The 21,237-nt window shown below is 45.8% G+C and overlaps 1 protein-coding gene across 1 annotated transcript in view; it reads left to right on the top strand.

Annotated features, from left to right (window-relative positions):
- Positions 1 to 2,422: 2,422 nt before the first annotated feature.
- Positions 2,423 to 21,237, top strand: part of SEZ6L (seizure related 6 homolog like) — a gene marked incomplete at both ends in the record, with an annotated part of 166,670 nt that continues 147,855 nt past the window's right edge. Inside the window, one exon of the mRNA XM_084253700.1 lies at positions 2,423 to 2,516. Coding sequence (XP_084109826.1) covers positions 2,423 to 2,516 — 94 coding nt within the window. The remainder of the gene's footprint in view (positions 2,517 to 21,237) is intronic.

The following is a 21,237-nucleotide window of genomic DNA, read 5'->3' as shown; positions in this document are numbered from 1 at the left end:
TGCTCTGGCTCCTTGCAAAATTCTAATCCTATCACTATTTCTTCTTGAAAAAATGCACAGCATCATAATACTGCCTATAGAGAGCCTCCTTCCATTCTTCCTGTCACAATTTCAGATGACCAGGTCTGTGCCCTGTTTCAGCTGGCAAACGGGGAAATCCCTGCCCATGTATTCAGTGAGTTAATGGCTTGGGGTGTCACCTGTTGCGCATCAGATACCTGTACAAAGCAATGATCTTCTAGCGGCCCAACCCTCTCAAAGGAGTGACTCTGAGGGTGGACTTTTTGTCATTGTGGCTGACCGTACCAAGGAGGTGCTGCAGCCAGGGGACAGTCACTGAGTCCCAGCATAAAGGCAAACATCCAATTTCTGGAAAGTGGAGTGTTGAGGTGAAATGAGTTCTGGCTCTGGTCTCAGATCCAGCATGGAATCTACCTTGTCTCCCCACTCCCTGGCCAAGTGACCTCAGCCAGTGGACCCGCTCATGTGTCAAATGGAGTCAACCATGTCCACCTCCCTGTCAGGGTCATTATGAAACTGAATTGAGTGGCCATGCCCATGGGGCTTCGCACCTGGCAGAATGGGTACATCTAAGCATTGGTCCCCTTGCCGCCAAGTGTGGAGCTGGCCTCTCTCTTTGTGTTACTCTCACTCATTTTCTCCCTTTCCTTTTTCCTCCATCTTCCTCGCTTATTTGTCTTCCTATCCAGCAAGTATTATTGGGCACCTATTGAGTGTAGCACTGTGCAGGCCCTGAGTGTTTGCTGATGAACAGACAGGCAGGGCCACTCCCTGAGATTTCAGAACCTAAAACAGCAAAGCAAGGAGATGCTTTGCCTCCACAAAGGGTCATCCGCTTATATGCAACCCCTGCCTCAGTCTCCCTCTTTATAAAAGCCAATGGGATTTACTGCCAGAAACAGGAACTTCTTGCAGCCAAGGATTGGATTTTATCGGGGATTCTCTGTTCCCCAAAGCCTGATGCAGATCTGAACCTGTATTTTACCTTATAAAAACACATTAAATGTATGAGCAGATGGGGAAGCTCTGTATGTGTGGGGGGGGGTAGGGAGAGTTGAGGTGGTCTTCTCAACCCCTGAGCCACAGTGCTCCCCCTGCCCTCCACTCCGCCCCTACCCAGTGCTCCTCCCCCATCCACTCTTTATAGGACTCCCAGATCTACCACTCTGCTAAAGACATATTCCTCCCCACTGCAACCTTCTCTCCATCTGCTCTCGCTGCCTGCTTAGGCTGCAATGTGTAGATAGTGTGGCAAGGTGGCGTTGGGGGAGGGAGAGGGAAGGCTTCAAAAATTGGGGTGAGAGGCTTGGGAAGCTGGCTGGGTCTGCACAGGGCGTCCCTGCAATCAGTCTCCAAGAGTGTGTACACACCGGTCCCCAAGCATCTGCGTGTCTCCCCTATGTATTGTCCCCCACCACCTCTACTTGTGGAGAAAAGACAAGTTGCTGAGAATCAGGGCAGGGGTGAGTACAGCAGAGGAACTCCAGCTCGGATGGGGGAAGGTGGTGGAAGGAAGCTGAAGGGCTGAGCTGAGAAGAAGCCTGCTGGTTCCAGTGCCTTCCTGACCTGGGATGTGAAGCCAGAGCTCCAATGAGAACAGGGATACATTTTAATTTCCAGTCCCATTGCGCTTTAGAGGGGTAGGGAGTCCCCTGGTATTGAATGCACAATTTTGTGGCCATTTGTATTATTCCAGGGAGATTCACAGCCCTCATCAGATCCATAGAGTCTGAGACTTTGTAGGTTATGGGGACATACTTCAGAAACACACCAGGGCTGACAAGGAAGAGGGTTGTTTGGGGCCCAGAGGGCCCTAGAATTGGTGTCTCTCTGGGGGGGGCTGGGAGGTGGAAAGCTCGAGGCTAATAGGCTAAAGGCTGCGTTGGGGTTTGAGGCCTCCATCTCACCGTCTGGAAAATGGTCAGGATGCCCTGGGCCTCGCCTCGCCAGCATCACCAAGAGGACCCACTCGGCCCACAGGATGCAGCGGGAATTGGCGTTAAACTTTGCAGGGCCGACGGGCCGGCGGCCAGAGCAGGAGGCTGGCACTCCGGGCACGGCGGCCCGGCTCTCCCTCGCCGCCCGCCCGCCCCCTCCCTCCCTCCCTGCACTCGCTCGGCACAGACTCGGCCCCAGCCCCCTCCCTCCTCCCGCTCGCTCCACGCTCGTTCGCTCGCTCCCCGGCTCCTCCTCACTCGCCCGCCCGCGCCCGGCGCAGCTCGGCCAAAGCGAACGCGGGGCTGAGCGCGCGTCCGCCCGGGGGGCTCCGGCGGCTGCCCTGGCCCGCGGCCCCCTCCGGCGCTCCCGCCCTCCCTTCCCCGACCGCTGCCCTCCCGGCTCGTCCGCCCCCTCGCCGTCCACCCGCCCCGCAGCCGGCGGCTCGCAGCCCCCAGCCGCCACGATGCCCGCGGCCCGGCCGCCCGCCGCGGGACCCGGCGGGATCGCGCTGCTGCTCGCCCTGCTCCTGGGGAGCCCCGCGGCAGCTCTGGCAGGAGGTGAGCACCCCGAGGGGCGGGGCGGAGGAGGGGGCAAAGTTGCAGCGAGTGCCGGGGCACCCGGGGGTCGAGGCTCCGCGGTGGACTCAGGCACCACCTGCCGGGATGGGGGCGGCTGCCCAAATTCCGGGCTCGAGACGGCGTCCTCTTGGCCCGGGCTGGTGGATGTGGAGGCGGGGATGTGCCTGAAGGACTCGGGCGCTTCTCCGCGCAGGCATCGGGCTCCTTTGCTGCCTTCCTGGCTGTGGGGCTGGCTCCCCTTAACAGACCGAGAGAATCTCTTTGGAGTGGGGTCGCCTCCAAAACCCAGACTCCCGGAGCTCTGTGCAGCCGCGCCCGGGGCTGCGCGCCAGAGAATGCGCGCCCTCCTGAGCAGAGGGCGAGAGGGGGGCAGCTGCCCCACCCTGTAACTAGCACTACACTCAAACTGCGTCTGGGGGTGTCTTAGAGCCGCTCCCTCCCACTCTAGAACCCTTGCCGCCTAGGGGTGCTGACCGGCCCCAGAGCCCGGGCCCCTGGACAGCTCCCTGGGAAACGTCTGTAAGTCGGACTTGGGTGTGGCTTTTGCCTGGAGGCGGGTGGAGAGGGGCTCGGGGTTCCCAGAACTTGGCGGGGGGTAGAAGAAATGTTAGGTCGCCGTCGGGAACTGAGCGGGACTCCCCCCTTCTTTCTCCCCCTGACAGCCGAGCACCTCTTAACACTATTATGATTTGGGGGGCTGGGGGGGGCAGGATAGGAAGGAGTAGAGGTGGAGGAGACAATGCCAGTTTCACCCACCACGTGCTAGCTTGTTGAGAAACGGGGTACACCAAGTTTAGCGGAGGATAGCTGCTCCTCCCCCGCCCCCCAGATCTGGAACCGCACCCTCTCCTCCACCCCGCTGAGGTCCCCCAGGAAAAGTTGTAAGGAAGGGGGTTGGGATGGAGAGAGGAGTTCAGTGTCCCACTCACCCGAAGTTAACCCCAAGAGCTTTGGAGGTTTGGTCGGACCACCAGGAGACCCAAGAATGGAGGTGGCCGTTGGTAGACACCCCGACCTAGCCTGACAAAACCAACTCGTGTTCCCAGAAACGTGCTCCTCACGTGGAGAAAAGCAGGCAGTTTTGCCTGCAGGGTCTTCTCGGGCTGCAGGCAGTCAGAGGTTGTGCTCTCTGCACATCTTGAGCTCTAGTGCTCAGTTAGTCCGTCTTTTCCTGGAGTTGGGGGGCAGGTGGTGGCCTCTTTCCCTGGGGAGTTCGGGACCCCTGTGCGCACACCTGCTTTCAGCACCAGAGGCCGCGGACAGCTCTCAGCTCCCTGGGCCCGGGCTGTGGGTTCTTTCCCAGCCAACACTTGCCGGTGGCCTGGAGTGCCCTCCTCAGCATAAATCAGGCATTTTATCCCCCACCCCTTCTCTTTAAATGTGGAGCCCAGAGTACAGAGGGAAGGAAATAATTCACCACCTTTTGTTTAACAAAGCATATCATTAAAGCACCCCCTTTTTATGAGGCAATAATATTCAGAATTTACACCGGGTCTGGACCATTTCTCTGGGAGAGATGGGGGAAGAGAATTGGTTTAAATAAATCGTTTCCACCACAGCATGCCCTTTCTTAATTAGCTGTCTCTTTCCAACAATGGTTTGGTGGCCTTGAACGGAGTCCAGATCTCCTTTCCTCACCCTTCCTTTAAATCTATGTTGTGACTAACACAGAGAAAAAGAACCCCAAGCTGCCCACTGGCTTGCTGGCTTTTCTGAGGTGATTCTACCTCTGAGGACCTCACTCTCCAATACACTGCCCTCCAGGGAAAAATATCTTAATGGCACATATTGAATTGTCATCCAAGATAAGGTTTCATATCCTGCTTCCTTCACTGACTTCAAGCACAAAATGTGGTGTGTGTGTTTTAATTTTCAAGACATTTTTTCATTTTTTTCCCCAACTGCTCAACACTGTAGCTAGCCACCATATATTTTTAATTAACTTTAGGTCATTGCCAAATTAAAGTCAACTGTTGTACTACTTCAGAAGGCTCATCAATAACCGTGTGATTCTGACTCTGAGACTGAGTCATAGGAGGGAGTGAGGATAGCCAATGAACATTGCCAGTTCTGACAGTGCGTTTGGAAACAATTGACCTTCCATAATAAATTCTATTTTTAACAGAGAGCCCGACTTCCACTAAAGTCAGATAGAGAACTGTTCATTTAAATTGCTGCTGCAAACTACTCGTTCTGTTTGTGGTGCAGTGAGGGGATTTGTAAATACTTGAAAGGGACTTGTTGCTACATTCTTATGCGGGTCACATGATTCTCTGGGCCATTTTGCTGTAAGGCATGAATAAGTATAAAGTATAACTTGTTTTTGAAGAGGCTTCTTATTGTCTGAGATATGCACATGGGGAATAATTGTAGCTGCGTGCTAAGACTGTGGAGTCTGGTGTAATTTCTTTCCTTTTTCTCTTGAATTAATAAAGCAAATTCAATATTGCTCCATAAGACTTAAATTTGCCGCTTCCTCCAGTCTCTAAATGTGCATTGTTGTTAGATTCACTTAAAGACTATTTTCATTGTGGATTGGCATCTTTTCCCACGGTTTTGGCCACCCCTGCCAGGGGCTGCTTTGTCTAGGCTTCTTCTTGTGTTCATATAGTTTGATTAAATATTAGGAAAAAAATGCAATATTCCTTTTCTCCCTCCTCCAAGGTAAAAGGATGTGCTCTGATCAGAGTGACTTGTTTTCTGGGTTTGCTCATAAGTTCATTCCTGCTATTCAAAAAGCTTTTCAAAAGGGCACAACTTACTTGTCCTCATCTTTGAGTCTTAAACAATTCCTGTAACACACCAATGGTGCAGATCTCCACTAGGGGCGCTCAAAGCTATACTTGATGACTGAGGGTGGAGAAGGGAATTCTGACCTTTCTAACTACCAGGTATGTGCAATGCCCAAGGTTAGCAAGATGGAGCTCTCATCTACCTGGAGGTGAAGCCCCGGTCACCTCTACCCTCCCCCTTTCTGTTTACTACAATTGATTCCAATTTCTTGGAGAAAAATCATTGATGATACTTGACACATACAGTGAAAAAGAAGAAGGAAAGGTGAAGAGGGTAGGAGAATGCTCCAAGAAAGACATTCTTAGAATACAGGGACCAACTGTTCTTTTTTATACCTGTATGTGGTTTCCTTCATGGGGCCAAATGGCAAAACACCAAAGAGGCCATGGCAATGCTGGTCGGGGGGAGTTCTGAGCTGAGCACTGGACTGAGATCTATAGGGTTTCAGAAAAAAAGTATTGTGGTTTTGGACTGAGTAACCAATACAGGTCTAGTTCCTCTGTGTATATGCGAGCTTCAGCAGGGCTATCTTCTCTGAGCTTCCATCCCACCATCTGTGAAATGGAGGTGGAGAGTTGGTGACCCCTGCTTGGAAGAGTGGTTGCAATTACATAACACTTGTAAAGGGCTTGGCACATAATAGATACTCAAGTAATGTTTACTCTCTTTTCTTCCCTGTTTTCCAAAGGGATCCTACTAGTAGGTGCCAAGAAATCAAATCCTTGAAGTTGGGCTAAAGCAGATATTGGCATAAACATGCAGATAATTTAGACCAAAGTAGAAGGGGTGCAGGTAAGGTAATGAGTTGCCCCAGTTACCTATATACTAAGTTTGGCAGGTGATAATTTTACATTAGTTGGTATAGATGCTCTTTCTTTCAAGACTCTCATATTGCATCTCTTTTAACCTAATATTAGCATCAAAAAACAGAGTTCATGGTATCAGAGGTTGGAAAGAAGAGGTAAGAAAGGAGTCATCTAGTAAAGACATTTACTTGTTCATCCATTCAACACTTGCTGAGAATTTTGCAATCATCCAGTCGACCCCATATTAGGTGCTAAAGACACAGGATAATAGTTTGAGTTCCCTGCCCAGGTCATGGCAACCCTGCAAGAGCAATCTGCAGGAAAACCACCAGAGTCTATGCCATGCAGTACACACTGGGCGAGTTGCCCAGGGGGAGACATCAGAGTGTCATGGGACCCATGGGTGTGTGTGTGTGTAATGTGTTGTCAGGTGTGGTCAGTGAGGGCCTTCCTAAGTAACATTTGAGCTGGTCCTGAACGAATGTGACAGCACCAGCAGCCAAAGGGGGAGATTTCTGCAGTGGAGTAGTGAGCTCTTGAAGAAGGCTTCACTCTCAGAAGATGTCACACAACCATGGAGTCAGAAAGAGGGAAGCAGGAGCGGGAGGGGAGGTAGGCAGGCACACACGTATGCATGTGATAAAGATAGTTGGGCCTGCTCATCCTCTGTCCTCCTCATTCTCCCCTGGTCATCTTAGGCCCAATAGAGGAGAGCCCCTGAGCCGCAGTGTTCTCAGTTGTCCACTAGAGGTTGTGATGACACTGAAGGAATCCTCTGCAAAGGCACTGACTGCAGACAGCCCAGGTAGACGTTGCTTCACAGGATTTACAGCTTTGCATGATGCTTTGCTCACTGTGGCTCCTCAGAAGCACTACCAAGTTCCTTTGGTAGTAATAAAGATGGGGCAGAAGAGAGAATAGGACTGTTTAAGGAGAGGATAAAAGGATGATAAGTTGGGAGGAGGTCAGTGAACTTGCATGGCATCATTTACTAGAACATGGCTGGGACTGTGTCTTAACAATGAGAACAGCATTTATTGACTGTTGAGTTTGTTCCAAGCCTTGTGATAGCGGTTTATATAGATTTTTTTCAGCAAAACCTCACAATAGCTCCATGAGATACATGAAGTTATTATCCCCATCTTATGAATTGGGGAAATTGAGGCACAGAGAGGTTAAATAATGTGTCCAGGAGTCACAAAATCAATATTGGTTGTAGTCCAGCATCACACCCAGGCCTGAGCCAGAATCTTCTATACCAGGCCCCTATCACTGCCTCTTATATCCTACATTCCCCAAGCACAAGTGCAGATTCTGCTGAGGCATGGTGGGGGTATTTATCAGGTGTGTATTAGATGTGTATCCTATGCCTACTATAGTGCCTGGCAGAGAGCAAGTGCTCAAGTAAAGCTGTTCAAATTGAAGCAAGTCATAAAGTGAAAAGGGTTATCATTTTATATGTAGAGAATTAATTCACAATCACAACTAATGAATATATGTACTTACATTGATTCTTTTATTTAATCTTCACAGTTTTACCCTATTTTATATATGATGAAACCAAGGCTCAAAGAGGTTATTATCAATCCAAGAAGCTCAAGGTTGTCAGCTAGGTAGCAGAGAAGTCAGATTCAAGTCTAGGATCAACCACTGAGAATGTGAGTTTAATTGCTGGCCACAGTGCTTTCTAGCTGGATCCTGCTGTATTTCTGGATGAAATCTGCACAAAAGGCATCTTTGTCATTGATGTATATGCAGTCGACTAGGCTGATCTATCCCTCAGGTCACCAAAATCCAAGGAGTACAAGACAGATATTAATCAGAGGACTTCCTCCTAGCCCTTACTAGCTCTCAAAAAAGTTGACTCTAACATGTATGTTTCCCAACAAAGATAAGAAGACTCCATGAAAGAAGGTGCGTCATGTGGCTAGTTTGTTGGCTGACTTTAAAATTCTAGCTGTTTGTTTATCATTTCTCATGTTCCCAGGCCACTCTACCATTCATGGAAAACTCAGGGTGTGGAAAATTGGCTTCAATATACCCCTAGGTTCAGGATCCAAATGCAACCATTTCCTAGCTGTGAGTCTCACTTTTTCCATCTGTAAAATGCACCACAATAACCACTTCCATATATGCAAAGTTGTCTTCACGGAATTGTAGTAGTACAGTGGAGTCAAGATGCTTTATGCATAGCAGAAAATCAAGCTTTAGGGAAGTAGGCTTTGGCAGGGAAGGTGCAAGGCCCCAAATACCCCCATGTATTTCTTAGAGGGCTTGTCATGAGAGAATGACAATATATAGCACAGCTATTTGTCATTTATTGTGGGCCTATTCTCTGCCAGAACTGTCTGGGTACTTATCCTATACGTCTAATTTGATCCATATGCAGCTCTATTAGGTGATATCACTGACCAGATATTCCAGGTGAGGAAACAGAGTCTTAGAAAGCTACAGGCACTTGCTCAAGTTGTCAAGGGCAATGAGTATAGAGGATTCAAATGCATGATCACTTGATTCCAAAACCCAGACTCATTCTAGATGCTAGATGTATATAACATTGGTGAAACAGAGGGTTGATGCAAGCCCAGAAATCAAGATAGTTTGAACTCCAGGAGGGGAGACAGCTCACACTGTGGCAAATAGCAAGTGTCTCATGTCAATTTGCCAAGAGGAGAAAGAGTTCATTCCAGCCTTCCACACCCACTCTGATGGCTTCTGAGCAAAGCATTGTCTTGTCTTACTCATGCTGTTCCTTCAGCTTAGACTGTCATCCTTGGCAATTGTATGGCTGAAGGAGTTCCAAGAGGACTAGATTTAATTTCCAGCTGGCTGATTTTAACAGTATGATCCTGAGTGACTGGCTTTATTTCTCTCAGTGTATATTGGCCTGACATGCAAGGTGGGAGGGTCATGTCAACCTTGCAAGATTGCTTGGAATAGTCAATGTATGTGGCTATATATAACCCATAGCAAAAACTCAATAAATATGTGTCACTATTGTTACTATTGTTCACCTGGTGGACTTCTATTCACCCTTCAAAACCCCATCCCTAATTCTTTTTTTCTGGGAGAAATTTTCATGCTTCTTTTCTCTCTTTGACAATTATGATTGATGTTCTCTGTCCCCACAACATTTTATCCTTTTTATGGTTAACCCATGCAATGGTAATGCAGAAGTTAACAGTTTACATGCCTTCCTCCCATTACACAATGAACTCTTAGAAAACCTCAACTGAATCCTACTCATACACATCTCTCTTAGCTTATATCTAACTCGGTAGAAGCGCTGAGTCCATTTGTAAAAGTTCCTTAAGTTCCTTTTCATCTTAATCTTAGTTATGGGAAGATGGAAGCAGAGTCCTAAGAGCTAAATGTAATTTCCAACTCTTTCTGCTACATCTGTGTGGTCCTAGAGTCTGACTCTATGCATCTGGGTCTCTCATTTGAAAAATGGGAAATAATAGTGTTCAACCTCATAGAATTGCTATGAGGAAAATCAATGCGATAATAAATGTGGAAATCAGTGAAGAATTCTACAAAAGGAGAAGGAGAAAGAAAAATTAGAAGCTGAAGAAGGAAAGAAACGTACTTTGTAAAGGGAAGAAAAACACCTTTGTGCAAACACCTAACACAGGTACACATGATGGGCCTTTTGGTGTCTTTGCTGATATCAGCTTTCCATCCAAAGGGAATATTGACTACAATCATTTACTCTGTGACTTGGCTCATTTTAAAATAGAAATTTTCTGGACATAGCTCTGGTTGTAGTAGAATGTGTCTTCTCTTGGGTCCCTGGCAGCTGTAAAAACAGCTAAAAACTGGAAAAGTATAGCCAAGTCAATAAAAACCCAGGCTTTTGAGTCAGAACAACCTGCTTAAACCTACTGCTGTCTGTTTGATGTGTGATATTGGATAAGCCACTTTGTCACTCTGACCCAGCCCTGGTCCTCACATGGGGTGACGGCCTATGTTCTACCACCTCCCAGAGACACGGTGAGGGAGGGGATAGGCAGGCTCTGCAAAAAACCAAAACACAATAGAAAACATTATCAAGGTCCCTTCCTGGTGCTTGTTGTTTTATCAGATTGTAGGAGTTCTTCATGCCCCTACCTGCCTCTATCCTCTCTCTGATATTACCATTTTATTAGGGAAAGAGACCCAAAGACAGGAAGGGGTTTAATTACTCAGCATCCCATGCAAGTGAGGGGCATAGCCAAGATGCAAACCTCTGACTCCCATTGTAAAGTGACTTTCTGTGTGTTCTGAGACCTAAGGAAATGTGGCACCGGGAGCCTTAAGGACTTGTATCTTCATGAAGCCAGTGGCATCTACTACCCAAATCAAGTATTTGCATTCTGTGGCCATGGCAGATTGACTGCATAAAAGGTGATTCAGTAGAAGCTGAAGTCAAGCATAGATCCCTCCCCTGATCACTTGGCACCTGAATCTTCAAGATGCTGGCAGACCAGCTTGCACCTGGGATCTGTGCCATCCAAGCAGATGGCTCGAGTCAAGCAAGCAAGAGTAAATCATGGAGGCTCAGAGAGCCCAGGTCCCAAGCCAGGTGCCCCTCCTGTGCTTTCTTGCTCTCACCAGGGGTCGTGAAGAGTAGCTGATTGAGAAACCCAGAAGTGATATGAGTTGTGTGAAGCATAGATGATGTGGTCAGGGCCAGCCTTGGGCAAGTAGCTGGACATGAGAAATGATCCAGGGACTGGGGGTTGAGCAAAGTCGGTAGAATAGTCTGATGGTTGGGATCAGATTTGGACAAGTCTTAGAGGAAGGAAGTGGTGGGTATAATCCTCTGGGTGAGTTTCTTGAGGGTCTCACCCATTTGCAATTTGGGGGAGGGCATGTGGCAAAGCTTAGCATCATAAACTGATAAATAAACTGAGTTTAGGATTTCAAAATGGAACATTGGCCCAGGACCAAAAGTCCAGCTGGGCAAGGCAGTGTGGCATAATAAGGAGCACAGACTCTGGAATCAAAGGGGATCCGTTCCAATCTGACTGTGAGATCTTAAACGAGTCTTTAACTCTGAGGTGATGGGGAGGGTAGTGATGATGTTGATGATGGCAAAGAGATGTTGTTACTCTGAGCTGATTCTCAGATTCTCGTATCAGTGCTGGCTTCCAAGAAAGGAATCATTATTTCTTATTCTATATAAGACAAATATGATCTCAAGATAGTTTGAGAATAAGCAAATTTGCTCTATGGATATACCAAATATTGGACCAGTGGTGTTCCAGGGACTGGTTATGGTCTCCATTTTTCTTCCATGGCATCTGTTTCTCTCTGCGGATGTATTGCTCATAGCTTTCTCTCTTCTCCCTTCATCACTTCCATTTATACATGGGTCATTATGGCTTCCCAAGCTCAACATGGTAACATGGCTAACATGGTAGACACTGGTCCTATGTGGCTGCTTAGTAGCCATGTGTGGCCAGTGGCTGCCATATTGAATAATCTAGAGAAAGAACATTTCCGTCTTGACAGAAATCTTTATCAGACAATAGTGTTCTAGATCATCACAGTCCTTCACATTTCTTCATTCAGATTCCTAAAAGAAATATGGCCTGTCCTCCCCAGGTGATAGATGAACTATTTGTGTTCCTCCAACCATCTGTTACTGGTGTAATTAGCATGCCATGGGGCATAACACAAGGTAACTCAGGTCTACACTTTGGGTGAGGTAATCGCCATTAATGATATTTCACACATGCTCTGCTGGCCTCCATTGTTTCTTTCTCAGCCCTTCTAATTGCTGGGATGCTGCTCTGGAATGTTTGTACCAATATACCCATATTCATCGATCTGTGGCCTGATAGATAAACATCCAAAAGAGTGGGGAAGAATCATGTGTTGCAACTGTTGACTTGTGCCCTTCCCTTATTGGACGGTGATATCCTTGGGATCAGCACTGACTCTTATTATCTCTCTAGTCTCAACTGTCTTATTGAATGGATGAGTGAGAAAATGAATGAATGAATTGCCTTCTTTGGCAACAAATGGCCTAAATTAAAAGGAATGGGGCACAAGGGTATTTGCAGAAGACGTATGATCCTCACATCATTTGGATGTGAAGTCACAACTTGACTTAGTAAAAAATGATTTTGAGTAGGAGTTTATGAGAGGGGTCTTCATAAACTGGTATATTTAGTTTTTAAAGGTGATTCTTCTGTGAAAATCAGACTGGACTGAAAAGTGAACAGAAGCTTTAAGACAGGATTCCAGGCGTCCACCCCCTCCTTGTGAAAGACTCCTTTGGAATGACAATGCATTTAGGAGCAAGAGGAGGGCAGTGGGAAAACAGGATGTGCTTTTCAAATATGTGTTTCCGTGCATAGATTTAGTAACATCACTATTATATAATGCTGTGATTTCTCCAAAGCTCTAATATTATGGAAACACAGGGAGGAGGTATTTAGAGGCATATACTTATAGCGATATTTTTGAGAGTAGTAGACAGTACTGGATTAGAATTGAGGCAGGTCTGAATATAGATCCCAGTTCTGCTGTTTATCTATTTATGTGTTGTATGATGCTAGATGATCTCCTGAAACCTCAGTTTCCATCTGCAAAATGAGAATATAATGCTACGGTGGCCTCTTGCCACAAGGTGAATTATGAGAATGCATTGCATACAACCACCTCCCTGCACAACTCTAGAAGGAGCTATCTATACCATGGTGAATATGAATGGTCCTCCTGAAGTTGAACAGTGCACAACCTATGCAACTGTATGTGGCAACCCCGGTTATGGAGGGCACCACTAAACTGCAAAGCAATTTGCAAAGAGAGAGGGATTAGAGCTTTTCCAATTTCTCATTCCCTAAGGACTTCTGACCAGGTCTTCACCTCCATTCTCCCCATTAAAGCAGGTTTACCAAGTTGTAAAGCTAATTTGGGGCCAACCACCTTGGAAATTAATGCAAAATATGTGAAATCAGGCCTAGTTTTCCAGGGCTTCAGGAAGGAAAATTTGCCTAATTTATGGCATAAATAAAAACATGATGTGCTGTGGCTAATTTGCATACTTTTCTTTCAACTGGAGTTAAAAACAACATTTTCTGGTTATTGCTGTTGTTTTAAAAGAAAGTCTCAGACTTCTCTTGTTAACTCAAATGTGTGGGTTTAGGCAAGTTGTTAATTTCTCTCAGCCCCAATTTCCTCAAGTGTGATGTGAGAATGATAAATGGACACATAATCATAGGATTGTGAAGAGTCATGATTGACCCTGTAAAACTCATAGAATAGTGACTGGTACATGGCAGGAGCTCAGTGACTATAGCGCCCCATATAATATGTGGTAACGTATGTCATCATCATCATTAATTAAATGCATCTAGTCGTATACTTGATTTCACAGAAAAGTCACAAAGATACGATATCACTGGCCCTACATGGACTTATTTCAAATCCAGGACTTAGACTCAGGCTTGAACATAGCAGGTGTCCAATCATGAGATGCATAATCATCATTGTTCAGTTCCCCATTGATGCAGGCTTTTGAAAGCCTTTTTCCCTTTCTAGACTCTGAGGTCCTTCAAGATAAGGAATATGTTTGATTTCTTTCTCCATTCCCACCTCTCAACAGTTTGTCTTCCAGATAACAGAAGCTCAATAAATGCAGAGTTGTTGAATGAATGGATGCTGAAGTATAACTATTCTTAATTAGCTGGTAGGAAATGCTTATTAGTATGCATGCTGGTGCATGGTTGTCTTCCCCACAGAGTAACAACTCCTCATGTCTGCATGACCAACGTCCAGCTAGGTGCATGGCACAGAGGGCAGTTGGCAGGAGTCACTGGGTACATGGCTGTGGCCAAGAGCTCAGAATGCAGAGTCACAGAGCCTGGGTCTGAATCCCAGCTGTATCACTTTTCAGCCACATGACCTTGGACAAGTTGTTTATGCTTTATGGAAAGAATATGAGCAGGGAAAAGAACTGTGCCCTCATCATCTAATTGGTAGGAGAATAAGAAATTTTCCATCAAGAGCTTAGCACAAGGCGTGACACAAATTAGTTACTCAACGCAGATACTTCTATGAATAAGTGAATGAGTGCTCTTTCCCATGAGTCTTGATAGAAGAAGCGGTTCTTCGCATGTAACAACCAGCTGAAACAGAATTCAGAATTCCATGGACCTTCGGATAATTCTGTGGGCTTCAGAGAGGAGCATTGGCTTCACAGCAGCCACATCTAAATCCTGCTTCTCAACATAAGGTATTTTATTATTCTGATAAATAAAATAGAGGTTCCAAGCAGAAGGCAAGGATCTAGTGGGTGAAGCCATCACTCACAGGCCAAGATAATCTCAGATGAGCTACAAAAGTCCAGACAAAGAGTCACATGGGTGTGGCCTGCTCCTCCAAAAGCCCTCTTGCCAACAGTCAATGTCTGGGTCACGTCTGTCTACCCACTGTTCCCCTCCCCTGTTTCCAAAGAAAGCAAACCCCAAGGAAGATTGAAAAGTAACCACATTCCTATAATGCACTAGAATCTCTGCTGTGGCTTCATTGATAAGATTTTGCTTTGTTATTAGCAGACCTTTCAAAAGGCTGTTACAGTCATTTGATTATCAATAAACTCAGTCTCAGAAGGCTGCACAGTGCTGGAGTTAGAATTCATCCATTCATTCATTTATTCATTAAAGACCTACTCTCTTCCTTTAAGATCTTCTACTCTGCACGAGGCACGTGGTAAATCCTCAAGATGTAGAGATGAATGAAACAGATCCTTGCCCTCAAAGAACTTAATATCTACCCATTCTTCAAATTCAGATATGCCTCAAAAATGCAAGTTCTTTCTTCTCTTCTCTCCCCTCTCTGATGACTTCCAGACATGGCAGCTCTCTCTTAAGAGACCGGGGCTGGGGGCAGAGAATTCCTAGGGCCACTGCATGGAATCTCGATTGCATCTACACAAAGCAAGCTGGTGTGGTCTGACCCACCTCCATTTCCAGAAAAAAAAATTTAGTTGTTGCTCTTTAATGAGCCAAATAAATGCATCACTTTAAGAGAATCTTTAATAATGTGAGGACTCCAGCAGGGCCTGCTGAGGGTGATGTTACTGGCTGATTTCACTTACAGTCACAATAGGTGCTTGCTTCTATTATGTGTGTAGAGAGGCACACCCTGAGCAAGAGTGCAGAGAATTATACAGATGTAGCTGAGTGTGCAGGCACATAAATAATAAGCCCACTATTTCCACAGAGCATAAACTAGGACAATCAGTTAATGAGGTTTGGCCAAAAACAAATTAATTCTTTGGGGTCCTGGGATAGTTTTATTCTGAGCAGTAATAAAAATAGTCATTTCCTTGTGCATAGCTTGTGGCAAAGGATAAGCATTATTGTATTATCTATCACAAACAACTTTGTATTAGATATAGTATTAGATCACAAACAACTTTGACGCACTGGTGATATGGAAAATTAGTGCTATTTTTCAGAAAAGGATACTGAGGCTCAGAGAGAATCTGTTACCAGGAAGGGTAAGGGCTGCTATGGGACCCCCAAACATGCACACTAAATGGGTTCTGCCATCTATCACTATCAAGACAAAATAGGGCCTCCCTGGTGGCGCAGGGGTTAAACACAGCCTTAGCAAGCTATCGCCAGCCACTGCAGCATGAGTTCGATCCCCAGCCAGCCAGGGAGCAACCCTCATGGTGCAGCAGACCTCTCCTGTCTCACCTGCTGCTCCCCTCAGCAGTGTATTTCAGTAGATCTGCTTGTTCTGCTTCCCATTCTCTCTGGTGAATCCTCTCATCCCCCACACCTCTGGTTTACATCCCAGTTCTTGTATGCATAAATAAATATATCGTTTTTTTTAAAAAAAAAAAAAAAACACAGGACCTCCCCGGTGGCACAGCGGTTGAGCGCTGGGTTGCGAAGCTGCCCGCAGCCTCTGCAGCTACGGTTCAATCCCTGGCTGCTCCCCGGCCACCGGAGGAGGGTCCCACATGGCACGCAGACCTCTCCTGCCGCCTGCTGCTCCCCTCAGCAGTGCACTTCGGTCCTTCTGCCTGCTCTGTTCCCCACTCTGGCTCTGGTGAATTCTCTCACCCTCCCGTGCTTCTGACTGTACCCAGTACTTGTATAAATAAATAAAAATAAATCTTAAAAAAAAGCAAACATGTACAAAAATGAACAATGGTGTAAAATATATATAAATAAATAATTTAAAAATAATTTTAAAAAAGACAAAACATATTCTAGTGCATTAAGACCTTCAAAAGGAAATAACTTTAATACGATTAGTGTGCAATAAAGAGACAATTAGTGTGCAGTAGAGAAAGACTAGAGTTAAAATAGTTTCCAATTAAACACCCAAAGTTACCATCCTCCAGTGGGGAAATGCCCAGCCAAACAGGGTTGGCTCAAAGCAGAGGCACTAAGGCTGAAAGCTTCCCACAAGTCTCAGGCACCTTCTGGTGGGAACCCATAGGAAAGAGGAAGAAGGAGCCACACAAGTTAAAAGGAAAAGATGAAAATCCAAGTCAAGATCAAGGCTGCCTTTGTCAGCCTCCCCACGGGTCTCTCACCCACGTCTCTGTCTCTTTCCACTGTCTCGTTCCGTGTCCCCCAGGTCCCTGGTACAAGCGCAACTTCTTCACGTCTCTCTGCTACATGTGCCTCTCCAGGCCTTCTTCCTTTTTCCTCTGTTCTTCCTTCTTGTCTTTCTAGCTTCTCCTCTTTGCCCAGATCCGCCCTTCCCTGGGTGAGGCAGGGAACCTGGAACCTCCCCTCTCGAAGGATATCACACAGTTGTTACTCCACGACAGAACGGTTGCTTGGTCTTGGTTTTTCTTGACCTTGCATTTTTGAAGACTACTGGTCCATTGTTTTGTGGAATGGCCCTCTACATATATGCTTCGAATTCTTACAAAATGGCACCCTATGGTCCATATAGGCTGTAATTTTTTTTCTCCCTCTTGGGGTGTGATTGTTTTAAGGCCCAGAATTCCCCAGAATCAGGCTGTCTCCACTGGCTTCCTCCTCAGACGCCAACACCTGGTACCTACTTCTGGAATCCTTCCCACATGCTCCACTCCTCCCTTGCTCTCTCTGGGCCATGTTTCCAGGGCCCCAGGCTGGCACTCTGCTAGAGGGAAGAGCCTGTACTAGTCTTAATTTTGTTTATGCATCTATTTCCTGCTAGGCTGTGGAAAATTCAGGGACTGAGTCACCCACAAAAAGCCATTGTTTTTGTGTGTCTATTGTGTAGGCTGCCCTCCAAACACTGAACAACAACCTACAGTGCCAGCCCCTCAGGGAGCTTACACTCGGATCTCTGATTCATTCACTTCACTTACTCAGTAAATATTTATAAACTGTCCGTGTGTTGGTCTATAGACCATGCAGCCACTGACCACTCAAAATTTGCATAACGGAGAGAAAATGACGGCCCGCCCTTGCAATGTGAGGGTGCAGCTTGTTCATCCAGATAATGAACAAGTAGTTTCCAAGGAACTTCAGGCATCCTCATGAGCACTGTGTATTTGAAGGGGTTAAAAAGAGAGATGGGGACTCTGAGAGCAGCTAACCTCCCAAGAGCAGGAACTGAGTAGGACAGCTCACACTGCCCTTGGGGGTGCAGCCAGAGCCTGACACCTTGGTTTGACCTATTATAATTCTTTGGCAAGGACTAGAAGGAAAATCACCCAACCGGGAGTAACACAGCTGCCAAAATGTATGCATGTAAACTTGGGTCCACCTCTGCCCCTCTCGGGGGCTCAGTTTCTCCATCTCTAAGTGTAGTGATCAGAAGTTTTCCCAAATGGACTGTGAGTTAAAGTCCCATGGCGTGCTTTTACAAACTCAGAAGCTCAGGAGAAAGCCCTGCCTTCTGCCTAGGAAGACACATCCTCCTGAGATGCCTGATGGGTCAATAAATTGTACCTGGATTATTTGACCCCTAAGCCCTTACCTTTAATGATTCCTTTGTTTATGCAGCCCTTTGCTCACATAATCTCATTTAAGCCGTGTAATAGTCCAGAGGGGCCCAGTCTATTATCTTCATTTACAACAGATTAAGTGACTTGCTCAAGGTCACAAGGCTAATAAAACCCAGGGCTGGGATTGATATCCTTATCTGAGTGACTTGAAAGAACTTGCTCTTTCTCCATGGTGGGGTTGGGGGGGAATCTACTTGGAACCCACCTTGCCCTCTCCCTGGAGGCAGTCCAGGTCTCCAGGCTCCTCTCTTCCCTAAAAATCTAGTTAACTCTTTTAATGAGCCAAATAAACGTGCCCTGTGAAGTGTGTGATCGATCACGCCCCACGTCCAGTGAAGCACACACAGGTTTGCTGTGCCTCGGGACGGCCTCCCTGACATGAATTATTGCTGCCATCAGCGTTCTCTTCTGCTCCTGCACTGCAGGGGTCAGGCTGCGCCAGGGAGGCATTAGCACTCATCATTTGACTCTAAGATTGGCCAGGGCTAAGCAGCCAGGGTTCCAGGCATTTGAAGAACTAACAAAAAGACTTTGTGACCTGAATATCAAGAATAAAGAAGGAAGGGCAAAAAGAAGGTAAGAGGTGGGTGGGGCCAGATCCTATGGGGCAGAGAGGTGCCAGGAGGTGTTGGGAATTTATCCTTCTGTGCTTGGGAGCCTCGGTCAGCAGAGAAGTGACCTGCCTGGGTTTGGTAAAGCTGTTAGTGAAATGGAGGTTGGACTGTGTAGGAGGCCCTTGCAGACAGGCCTTGAAGGAGAGAATCTTGCTCCTCCTTCCCCTCCCCCAGTATGAAACAGTCTCCTCTGCCTCAGTCTTCCCAGTGATGGTTTGGGCCATTTGAATATTGTTCTCCCTGTCACGCCTGGCGCTTCCTCTCAACAATGCAGTGGAAGGAGGGATCCATGCTCTGCTCACAGGTCTGTAGGGTTCCCAGCCCTTAACCCTTCAGCTGTGTTTAAAACCTCCTATTCATCCATGGACTTGCCCCCTCCAACCTGGCCTGGGGCTTGGAAAGGCTTTTTTGTCCTTCCCATACTGGCTGGAACAGAGAGGAGAGGAAAAGAATATAAATTTGGACAAATGCTGATTTAATCCACCCTTCCCCTCCTCCCAAACCCTGATCAGACTGTACAAAAAGTATCTTATATGTATTATCACTGGCTCTCAGTTTAATGTAGGCCTCACTTTGCTGGGTAAATTAAACGACATTTATAATATAGTTTAACCATAAAAATGTGCTTGGGGCAGAAATTAGACATAGCAAGCCTTTTCCAGCAAAAGACATTTTTACAAATGCATGAGCACCTGAACCAATTTGGAGGTCCTGTCATTTTGATTTAGAGCCGGGGAAGTGGGGCTGATCCCTAAAGAGGAGAAACAATTATCTGGGTGAGAGAAGATTTTTAAATTCTGGTTCTTATCACTAACCTGTCTTGGTTCAAAAGCATCCTGTAGAGAAGCAGGTTGACTTACAAGTGAGAGCGGGGACCCTTTTTCACCTGAGTACCCCAACAATCCCACTTGATTTCCACTGTTCTTGGTTCCAGGGAGTCTTCCCTGCTCCCATCAGTTGGGTTGGGAACATGTCATTGGGGTCCTCATCCATTTTGTTTCACTTAGCTATTGTAGTGTAACAAATCACCCCAAAATTTAGTGACTTAAATTAACGTCCATCTACTTATTATCTCACATTTTATTGTGGTTTGTCTGGGCTCAGCCCAGAGATTCTTCTGTCCAATGTGATATTGGACGGAGACACAGTCATCTGGAAGCTTTATGGGACTGAAAGATCTGAGGGCACAAGCCCCATATCTGGGGCAGGGGATGCTTAGCACATGAACTTCTGAGTTTCCCTCACAAGGCCATTCTTTGGGGCTGGGGTTTCTCCCAGCAGGGTAGAGGGAGTGTTCTAAGAACAAAGGCAGAAGGCAGAAGCTAAAGATCAATTGAGGGCCAGTTTCAAAAACTGCAAATCACATTGTCAAAACAAGTCACAAGCCAGCTCAGATTCAAGGGAACGGGAGGGGAGATGGACCCCACTCTTGATAGGGGGAGTGGCAGAGAGCTGCTGGCCATCTTTAATTTACCTCTTTTTTATGATACAGAATTTATCATGCTATTACCACTTGCTTGGTAGTTGCTATGCTAGGGACTCACCATTTTGAACTCAGTTGTTGATTTCTGTCTGTGTTTCCTTGTGTAAAGGGACCCTTGTCTAATTTATTTCAAGTTCAAAGGAAGTGCTATTGATTCAGTTTCAATTGAAATGAATACTCAGTCCTGGGCATTCATTCCAAGTATGGTCTCTCTTAACCCAGATTATTTTGATATATTGCAGGAACCTAAAGACCAATATTATATTATTTTATAGTAGCAGCAGTAATAATAGCAGTAGTCATAATGATGATTAATAGTAGTAGGTATTAACAATAGCACAATTCCTACTGCTATAGTATTAATAACTATAATACTTCCTTATATTTAAGCAGCATTTGGGCATTTAAATAGAATATTTATTTCAATTCTATCCCACATCATGTGAAATATCCCAAGTGGATTTTTGTTATGATGCATAGTTTATATATGAGGAAATTAAGCCTGAGAAGAAATAAAAAACTTATCATTGGTCAATCATAATGAAAATAATCTATCAAGAATCTACTATGTGTCCTATTTTTTCTTCTCCAAACAATGGTATAAAGTAGACACTATTATTGCCCCCATTTTACAGATGAGGAAACTGAGGCTCAGAAAGATGAAGTTCCTTATTTGTCAGTTTCATGACTGAGACTTGCTTCTGGATCAGTCTAACTCAAGAGTCAATGACTCCTTCCAAAAAGTGACACTGATTTCCAGATTGTCACTTTCTATATTACTTTGAGTTGAGAAAACAGATAACATTCATGTAGAAGCAATGTGCAAAATCAGAAGGATTCTACTTCCAGCTTTAGAGTTCACCCATTATAGCACTTTTGATCCTGGGAGCTTTCATTCTTTACAAGCTTTTAGTTCTTAGTAGATTGCATATAACTGAAGCTACCGGGAAGTAAACTTCCAGATAAACAAATTATCATGTATATAGTTAGATTAAGTCATTGAAATATGTAGAAGAAGTTAGTTCTCTTAAGGACTAAGTCA

Source organism: Talpa europaea (assembly GCF_964194135.1).
Source record: "Talpa europaea genome assembly, chromosome: 14".
NCBI classification, from domain to species: Eukaryota; Metazoa; Chordata; class Mammalia; order Eulipotyphla; family Talpidae; genus Talpa; species Talpa europaea.
The sequence above is the reverse complement of the archived record's forward strand: the minus strand, read 5'-3'. Positions and strand labels throughout refer to the sequence as shown.